Here is a 10,946-nt window from a genome sequence, read left to right on the forward strand (position 1 = left end):
TGCTCATAACGAGTAAAATTTCCCAAGTCCGATCCCATTACAGATATAACAAATGACCCCCCCCTTCCATATGTCCCTACTCTTTTTGACCTTTAATCACCAAATTTTAACAGTATCAATGCCTCTAATATATAAACCTTCCTGCAAAATTTCAGAGACTTTCGACAAAAGGCACAGTTTCAAATTGGGTAAAAAAAAAACACACACACACACACAAGCATTCGACTGTGCATACAGAAAAAAACCCTTTAATTTTGCATTTATCAACGTTTCAGGTCTTCTGAGTCCAGAATGTAAAAATTTTAGGGAATGATTTTTTGTTCGACTGCCATGCTTTCACTCTGTTATATATATTAGCCGAGAAAGTAAAATATAAAACCAAATTGAAGCATTATTGATTTATTAAATTAAAAAAAATCGCCCCAGTTTTTGAAAGTAAATGTTTAATTTATTAATTGTATCACTATGTTAAAAATATTAATTTAAAAATACACATGTCTTAAAAATAATTCTTTATTTTAAGAATACAAAGTTGCAAGTTTTACTTAAAAATAATTAATAATTTAAAAAATTTTATTGATTTTTAAAATTATTTATTGCTTATTATTAAATAAACACGCATTAAAGATACATTTCTATATTCTAAAAATAAATAATTATAAAAAATATTTTTTAATAAAGTGGTAAAGTTGATGAATTAAAGATTAAGCTTAAAAAATGCATTTATATTTTCTTATTTTAACAATAAATAAATTTATAAAAATATTATTGATGATAATTATTTACATTATTAAATTAAGAGACTTCATTTCTTAAAAAAACGGAAGTTTTATTTAATCAATCGCATGAATTCATTAAAAACATTCAGTTTTAAAAAATATTTTTAAAATAAAATATCATTCTTAGAATATAAAATCATAATTTTAATATAAATTTTTATTTATAAATGAATAAAAATAAATATTAAATTTTTTAAATTTTAATTTACAGTATTTAATGCTAATTATTCATATTGTTAAATGAAAAATCCTCATTTATTAAATACTAAATGTTTAATTTATTAACTGCATCACTTTATTAAAAAAATTTAATTTATTCAAAAGTATTTTTATAATTTAATATCTTTAGAATTTGATATTCGATTTTTTTTATTTATAAACAAATAATAAAATTCAAGAAAAAATCAATAAAATTTTGTTAAATGGTAATTTATTTAACAACACCCATTAGTCTATGTTCATGATTATGGGTGGAATTTATAGCCTATGTATTTAAAATTTCAATATATGTATATACGTATGCAAATTAAAACTCCAGATGTATGCAGTGTTGTCTGCTCGTCAAAATAGTTGAAATATACATTATGCATGTTAAAAAAGTCACTAGAATCAAGCCAATTACAAATAAAATTAGCTTACATGCTCAAAATTGTATAACTTTCCATGCTACCTAATTCATCATTATTGAATGTATACAATTGTTTACAAGATGTTTGAGCTGTTTTTCCTCGTTCTACAATTGGTCTAAAGCACTCGTAGTGTACCTTTGTTTTGTAGCACAGTACACATGAGAAATTAGTAAACACTCTTATTAAGTTATGAACTAACGAGCAATTATTTATTGTGACATTGTCACAATGCCTGGCTGTAAATTTTAATCATATTTTAAATTCATTTAAATTAAATTATATGCTCTCCACCTCAAATTAGTAGTGTCTTGCCCCTGTACAGTACATCGTACTTTTCCTGCTGTCGATAGAGTTGTGCTGGTCATCTATTTAACTCCTTTCAGAAGAAGAGTTTTGAATTGAAATAACGTGAATTGCGGTTTACACCGGGAATAGTATATAGTTAATCCCTGTTCCTAAGGTTTCCATGTATGGTCTTAATTTTTATCTATCTAACTTTGTTTTCGAGATTAAGGATAGACACGGATAAAGTGGAAATTTATAATTCTACATTTTTTTTCAAATTGCAGCTAAATTATAGATTTAGTGTGGAAATTGATAGTAATGTTTCTTTTCTAACATATCATAAACACTACTAAATTTAGCTTCAGCGCAACTAGAACTTATCTGTGATCAATTGTTTTCTTTTAAATGTTTAGGATCCAAACTCTCGTACGTATTTTCTGAGCAATTAAGCATTAATTTTCGTTGTTTTCTGTATTGTTGATCGAACCAAACTTGATATAACAAAGTTTGACCACTTTACTCACAAGAAATAATCTCCCTCATATTTAATTAAACATTATATTTACACAACTTTTTTGAAAGATTTAAATTTAACATTATTAAAGTAATAAATTTAACATTTTCAATAATTTTAATTCAATTAATTCAATGGATTTTGTGAGTTTGAAAATTGAGAGGTTTCTATGGCAATGAAAAATGGCAATGACTGTTCTTTTGTTGGACAAAAAGAATGCGAGAGCGAGTTAAACAGTGCAAATTTAAAAATTTGAATTTGTACACTCATCTGTACTTGGATGGTGGCGTGATATTTTTCACGTGAACTATACATGCGCAAAAATGATTTTCACTATACAGATATCTAAAACGGACCCTACATTATTTGAGAAAAAATACTATTTGTGATCATGTAAACAAGCTATAAGCTTTATAAAGTACTTATGTATGTAGTCTGAAAATGATCCAATCTGCAAAACATGCGGTAAAAATCATAAACACTTATTTTATATGGATTATCGGACAATTTTAACTTGATCCACCTGGATCCAAATTATGCTTATAACAAGGTTTCGTCAAAGCATTCAAAGAAAAGGCTTGCACGTACATACAAATCCGCGCATTATATAATTGTTCGGAAAAATTCGAAATTGTTTCACATTCCGAATACTTTTTTCAACGTCCATAGCTTGAAACATCGTCTCCAAAGAAAAACTATATCTTTCGATAGCCATGATATTTAGTCTGCTTTAAACTACTGTTTAGGACAAAAAATAGCAACGTCTAGGCCATACAGCCTTCAAATTGTTTAAATATCAAGTTACGTGCTTCATATATGCTTTACCCAATTGAATTCCTGTACTATTGTTTGTGAATTTAAAAACCGGTCGTTAACTTAAACCATATCACTCTGTTTCAGGAATATACCTATCGATTAGAAACTTTAGTTTGAAAAAATCCTCAGCTGCATTCGTCTGCAGAGGATACAGCTGCACCCTGCGCAACCGTAAATCCGGCCCTGCAGACGAATAGCCTGCTTTTCGTAACTCGTGTCAAAACTACATTAAATATCTTGATAAAAAAGACAAAGATGATTTTCAAAATTTCATTTTTCATCAATGATACTTCGTATCTTATTATTCTGTCAACCGATATTTCTAAATGCATCTTCTGTATTCTAAATTTAACTGCAAAAGGTTCTATATGAAATTATAACTACCGTATTATAGCTGAATACCTAAAATCAATGTTACTATACTGTAACCATTACTGTAATCATTTTTATTTCAGAACCTTTCTTCTATTGTAGTCTATTTCACATTTTCATCAACGATGGCGATTCTCAGTTTCTGTTTAACAAATATTACTTGGATATCCCATAAAATCTGCGAAATTTTTCATAACATCTCTGCTCAGTAATTCGGAATGTAACAAATACATTACTCGAAATATTCAAAATTATTTAACAGATATTATTTTTTAACTCATAACAATTATTTATTGTAATATCGTCACAATGCCGGGCTGCAATTTTATTTATATTTTTAATTTATTTAATTTAAAATGTATGCTCTCCACCTCCCCTAGTACTGTGGTGTCTTGCCCCTGTAAATCATACTTTTCCGTTAGCAATAGAGTTGTTATCTATCCAACTCCTTTCGCGGGAAAGGTTTTAAATCGAAATAACGTGACTTCCGGTTTGCATCAGAAATTCGTATATAGTTAATCGGGGTTTTCTACCCCTAAGCTTTCTATATCTGGTCTTGACTTTCAGGAAGGAAAGAAAGTGGGAATTTATAGGTCTACAATTTTTTCAAATTGCAGTCCGATAAGGATGTTTCAATAAATTGTTTAATATTCAAGCCATTTTTTCTTGTTTACCTAACAAATTATATTTTTTAACGCACATTTCTAACTTTCTTAACTAGGAAAAAACCTCTGGAGTTGAGTGTTTCTTCCTAGACAAGAGAACTAATACATAAGTTTTAAGAAAAACACGAGAAAAGGAAGTGAATGAAAGAAAACTATATATTATTTTTATAACTGTATCTATCTTATTAATTTAAAATGTACAATACCCCTCCTACAACAGTATTCAATAGAAAGATTTTTATATGATTGTTCTACTTGTAATTTACGTAGAGAAAATCCTCATTTCTGGCTTCATACATTAGACTGGGGGCTACATCAAGTATATCAAATAGAATCATGTCCTTGAAACACAGACAGCCATATGAATAACCCTTATAGTCAATTGGTTTGGACTTGCCCAAGTAGATAAAGTAACGGAGAATGTATTCGAATAACGTTATGCTATGGTAGACAGATGTACTCCACATCCATCATTCTATTTTATATAATGCAAATTGGGCTGCAATTTTCATATTGCAGATCTATACTTTCCTACTGTCAGACTGTCAGAGTTACATAGATGACCAGCATGACTTGATTGTTATCAGTAAAAGTATAATTTTAGGGTCAAGATACTACTAAAGTCGAGACCAGCCAGACATGGAAAGCTTAGGGATCGGAGACCGAATTAACTATATAAGAACTTCCTGTCTGGACTGAAATTCACGTGATTTTTCTATAATTAAAAATAATTAAAAATTGCAGCCTTGCATTGTGACGATGTCACAATAAATAACTCCTTGTTAATTATTTATATTTTTATTTGCGAAAGAAAAAATAACGTACACTAATTATTTTTTATTAGTTCCTAACTATAAACATTAATCTTCTTAAAAGCACTTTTTAAAAATATAAATGTTAAAAAATTGTTTAATATTTAATAACAATCATTTTATTAACGTTAAATATATGCATTAAAAGTAATTGCTCCGTATTTATTTATGATGCATTTTAAAAATTAAACTTATAATTTGTTATAAGTAAATTTATAATACATTGTAATATAATAAGATTATATCTAATTAATTTAAATGTTTTATGTAATAAAATTAAAGAGAAATTATTTTTGTATAAATATTGTTGAGTTTTTATTTTGATATTTTGATAAAATTAAATAATTCATATTAGAAAAAATTTAAACTTTCTTAGAATTAATTTTAATTTATAAAATGTTAAAAATCAAATGTATATTATTGTGACATCGTCACAATGCCAAGCTGCAATTTTTAATCATATTTTAATTAATTAAATTTAAAATATATGCTATCGATTTTAGTAGTGTCTTGCCCCTGTACATCATACTTTTCCTAACAACAATAGTTATGTCGGTCATCTGGCTAAGTCCGTTCTGGAGAAATATTTTCAATTTTATGCAATTTAAAAAGTTTATTTTATATGATTTTACAAGTTTAAAAACTTCTAATATTGTTTTATATAATTTTATGTAGATAGAAGGATTGAAAACCGATACAGTTCTAACAACTAAAGAAAAGCGATCTGCAGAATTCTTACCGGAAAGTAAAGAATATGGAGAAGAATTGTATAATAAAGACAGTACGTCATTTATGCCTTTGAGAGGTAAAAAAAGCGATGTATATCAGAAAGACGTGATTATTGATAATGCAGGAGTTTATGGTGATGATAAAGGAGATTTAATTATAGGAAACAAGCCCGAAGATATCAATATGGAAGACAAGAGAGCATTCTATGCCATGAGAGGTAAAAAGGATGATTTTAAGAGGTCATTTTTCGCAGGTACGGATAACGACAAGAAGGATTTCAATAAGCATGACACTGAAGAAAAAAGAGCATTCTATGCGATGAGAGGAAAGAAAGATCTGAACGACGAATTTGATGAAGATAAGAGAGCATTCTATGCTATGAGAGGTAAAAAGGATGATTTAAAAAGAGCTTTCTACGCTATGAGGGGGAAGAAAGGATTGGATGAATTGGAAGAGGATAAGAGAGCTTTTTACGCAATGAGAGGTAAAAAGGATGATTTTAATAAAAGAGCATTCTACGCCATGAGAGGTAAGAAAGATGACAAGGATGAAGATAAGAGAGCTTTTTATGCTATGAGAGGGAAAAAAGATTATTATGATGAAAACAAAAGGGCGTTTTATGCAATGAGAGGTAAAAAAGACGTAGATGATTTTATCGATGATATGAGACACGCTTACATTCTTCATCAAGACGACGAATTGGATGATGAAATTAAAAGGGCAGCATTGATACCAATGAGAGGAAAAAGAAATGCTCATCATTTGGATCTAAAAGAAACACCAGGTTAGTTACAATATTAAATTCTTCATGAAATTATGTTCAGCATTTTGTGACAATCAATTTAATTTCTGTTTAATTTATAAATAAGTTCGACTAAAAATAAATATTTTAAACTTAAGTTTCAGTTTAAATTGAACTATAATTTTAAGAATTTACTGACAAATTTTGATAAATTAATTCTACATATACTGACACGATTAAAAAATTCTATTGCATGTTAATATTATTAAAATTTTGAAAGTATAACGTCACTATCTATTTCAGAGAAATAATAAATAATTGTATTAAATTCAATTATAAAACGATAGAAAATATTTTTTATAAATAATTTCTTGAATATAGTCACAAAATTTTGTAGACAATTAAATTGGACAGCCTGAATCCACAAGATGTGGCACGAATTGCATCTGATGACATTTCTCATTGCATTTATTGCATGATCTGAGTGTAGAAACTGCACGTGGATGTCCAGTTTCTACTTCATTGTTTTGAATTTATTTAACAATTCGCGTATTATCCTGCCTTTAGGATCAGATATAATTTTTACAAAGTTTAATTTAATTTCTTTCTTTGAATACGCATATCAATGCAGTACATGTTATTATACATTCGGCTTCATAGAGTTCTGCAAAAAAAAGAACGTTCACTGAAGTAAAGAGAGAGAGAGAGAGAGAGAGTTTATAAACTATGTACTGTACAGTAAAACCTGTGTAAACTGGACTCACAATACCGAATATGTTTTCCGGTTTGGTAAGTTTCCGTTTTAACACGGAAAATCGCTGCATTCTGAGAAATTCTTTCCGCTTAGGCAGGTTTTTGTTGTATTAAAGTTCCGTTTTGAACAGGTTTTACCGTATATATCATAAATATAATATCATATAATACTGTATATAATCTTATTTTTTAAATTTAATATATAATTTTTTTATTTATTTTACAGTTCTGAAGAAAAGAGGTAAATTTTTTGCAAGTCGAGGTTAGTTCTGATTTGGTAAAACTTCACTTGTAGTTCATCATTTTGTGAATAATTCTGTTAATAATTTTTGATTCTGTTACACCGCTACATTAATTTGTTGTTATTACATAAAAAATGCTCTCTAGTAGAGAAAGAACAAAAAGTGAATGTATAGTTCAGTATAAATAAAACATGCGTAAATTCTTTTCTTTTTTTTAATGTATTGTCAACTTTATATGGTTTAATTACCAATTTCTATATGCATTTGAAACTCGATTATCCGAACTTGTTGGAACCAGGGTTCTATCGGATAATCCAGAAGTTCGTTTTGTTTTTGTGTTTTGGCGACATAAATCAAATCATTAAATCATATTTTATACGTTTATACAGACATTAGAGATTTGTTCTTGTATTTAAATTAATTAAAATTCTAAGAAAAAAATTTAAAAATTTTTATTAACGATTTTAATTATAAATTAAGGAAATTCTATCAAAAAAAAGTTTAATGAAATTATTCTTTAATTTTAATTATTTTTTATTATTTTTTAAATTTTATAATGAAAAACGTTATGAATATTGTCTAAATTCAAATTAATTTCAAGTTTTTAATTGTAATATTATGTTACAAGTTAATAATTTACAAAGTTTTCGCTCAATCGAATTCTTACCTGGAAGCGAATTCTTTCATATTCAATGAAAATTAGAAATTTATAGTTTTCGACTTTAGCTAAATTTCGATCGAAATAAAATTTATTTGTTAATTAGAATATTAACAATGGAGAATCGAAACTTAATTGTATATTAGATTTAATTAATTTTCATTAATTGATGTTAAAACTTTAAACAATTTATGGCGAATTTCAAGGCTTTTCTGAAATTAATCTTAAAATAACCCAGAGGAAAATTTAAAATTTAAATTTTATTTAGTTAATTTAATTGATAAAAAATAAAATTTTGAACGTTTCATTATTATTTTAAGGTAAAATATTTAAAATTTAAATATATAAAAGAAATTCAAACCGTAAAATTATAAATGAAATAATTTAGCACCACACTTAAAAAAATTATTAAAAATAATTTTTTAATATATATCATTAAAAAACAAATATAAAGATTTAAGCATTTAAAGGAACAATTTTTTAATGAATGTTTTATTTTATTTTTAATAAAAACTTTAGACATTTAAAAACCTTACTTAAGACTCACTTTTTCACATAAATTGGGTTGCATCTTAAATTCAGGATACTCTTCAGTGTGTTTTCCTATGGGCAAAAAAGGAAATTGACCGGGGACCCCTCGCACCAATCTTTTATAAGAAAATATTTCCCTCAGAAAATTTCCTCGGAGAAAAATGTCTGAATTCAGTACTATATTATACTTAGACCCCAAGAAGGTATAAAGCACCACTGATACTCTTTTACATTCTAAAAGTCTACATGTTTTCCTATTTAATAAATTATATTTATTTCTAATTATCATCAAATTTTTCCTGAAAATACCCTTTTTAAAGTTGGGGTGCATTATAAATTCATATTGTATGTTGTTATTCTGAATGGGAATGAAAATTTGGAAATATTTCTGTTAATTAAACTTTATTCTATATTAATTATTAACGTTTTATACTTTAGTAATTCCTCTAAACTTTTAAAAATCCTTTTAAAAAGCTGGAAGGATGTCATAAATTCGAGGCAGTACGACGGTGATAAATCAAAAGTTTATTTATTAATGGATATCAAACTTTTAAAACTAATGGCAAAATTATTCAATTTAGATTATGAAATGAAATGTTTTGAATTTCAAATAAGAAAGATTTAAATATTTAAAATTAATTTTATTCTTTTTTTAAATGCTTATAAAAGGATCTTATTGACGTAAACTTAAATCGAGCAGATTTTTGGGAGTTCAAAGTTCAGTTAGAAATTCTAAAATTAAACATTAAGAGTAAATATTTTGACAAATTTATTAATAAGTATATATTATGGCTGTCAATTTATCTCATTTAAATTTTCGATACAAATGCTAAAATCTTACGTCAAGATCAATAAAGCGAAATTTTCATCTAATGTGACATTAATTGTTACAATGATATAACATGCTTAAATATTTATATCAATGTAAAAATTTTAACTTTAACACTTCCTACATCTTGCAATTGTGAAATGAAACAAACTTATCAATCGTTTCGAGTTTATTTATCATTAAAATGGCATTTAAGCTCTTAATGAATTTTAATGAGATTTACGATTTAATTTAAGATTTGTGTCTTAAATATTACAGAGGTAACAATTAACTATTGTGGAATATTCTATAACATAAAATATTTTATATAACTCGAAGGAAAACTTAGTCAGTAAACCAAAATACATTTAAAAAAATAATAATAATTTCTGTTAACTGACGTTTGGGCAACCCTATTTATATATAAAATTATCAATTTTATTTAATAGCGTTTTATATAGTGATTTAATTTAATTAATAATTTTAAAATTTATTATTAAATCAATGTTTTAGGGAATTTTTCTTTTTTTAAATCATACGTGATAAATTTTAATAAATTAATTACGAAAATTCATCTCACTTATTGATTATTAAATATGAATGTTGGCTCAGAATATATATTATTCATAAAGATTTAAACGTTATTTATAAACTCATATCGTTTAACGTGAGTTTTTAAGTAGAAAAATAAATAAATAATGCCTCTTCGTGTGTTAAAATGTATTAAAAAAATCAACGAATAATTCATTATAATTATTGAATATATTTTTTATCACATAAATTTTTATTCAAATACAACGAAAGAGTTTCTTCACTTTAGCTTGTTTTATTTTATTTTTTATTCAGAAGAAAATTCGTTTCGTTTGCCACCCCACGGGTTAAAGTTTCTTTTTTTATTCCAATTGCTAAAGTTTCTTTTACCTCCCCAAGGTGTAAAGCCTCTTCGGTCACCCAAAGGTTTCATGGTTCTCTTACCACCCCATGGTGTGAATTGACGTTTCTGAAATACAATTTCATCAAGAGGAATAGATCTTTTGCCACCCCACGGAGTAAATTTACGCTTGAAAAATTCTTCGGAGCCAATTTTGGAATCGTCTTCCAAGTCCACTTCTGAAACAGCAACCGGTAAAAGAGAATCCAAGTCTGGTTCTTCGTTTAATTGAGCTAAACTTGCCATTACGCCAATCAATGTAAATATCATTATAATATGGCGATTTTTAACAATCATCTGGAACATAAAAAATAATATTTTATAACTATTTAAGAAATACGTTTAGAATAAATATTTATTATAAACGAGAAATTATTTATTGTGACATCATCATAATGTCAGGCTGCAATTTTTAATCATATTTTTTATCTATTCAATTTAAAATATATGCTCTCCATTTCAAATTTGTAGTATTTTGCCCCCTGTACATCATACTTTTCCTTTAACAATAGAGTCTTGCCGGTCATCTATCTAACTCCTACAGGAGAAGAGTTTTGAATTGAAGTGACGTGACTTCCTGTTTAGATCGGAAGTTTTTATAGAGTTAATCGGGGCCTCCTACACTACGCAATTTATAGGTCTACAATTTTTTCAAATTGCAAAAATAAGGAAAATTAAGA

The 10,946-nt window shown here is 26.8% G+C and overlaps 1 protein-coding gene across 2 annotated transcripts in view; it reads left to right on the forward strand.

Moving 5' to 3' along the window:
* The window catches only part of LOC136980837 (tachykinins-like), a 47,724-nt gene extending 40,173 nt beyond the window's left edge, over nt 1–7,551 (forward strand). The window contains exons 3-5 of one of the 2 annotated variants that reach the window (XM_067277041.1): nt 5,548–5,677; nt 5,762–6,385; nt 7,323–7,551. In XM_067277041.1, the coding sequence (XP_067133142.1) occupies nt 5,548–5,677; nt 5,762–6,385; nt 7,323–7,363 (795 nt within the window). In that variant the 3' untranslated portion in view covers nt 7,364–7,551. Of the gene's footprint in view, nt 1–5,547; nt 6,386–7,322 lie in introns of both variants that reach the window. The other variant, XM_067277040.1, reaches the window with a different exon arrangement.
* The last annotated feature ends 3,395 nt before the right edge of the window (nt 7,552–10,946 follow it).

This window comes from Centruroides vittatus, unplaced genomic scaffold, assembly GCF_030686945.1.
Source record: "Centruroides vittatus isolate TY-2023 unplaced genomic scaffold, ASM3068694v2 contig_726, whole genome shotgun sequence".
Classification (NCBI taxonomy): Eukaryota; Metazoa; Arthropoda; class Arachnida; order Scorpiones; family Buthidae; genus Centruroides; species Centruroides vittatus.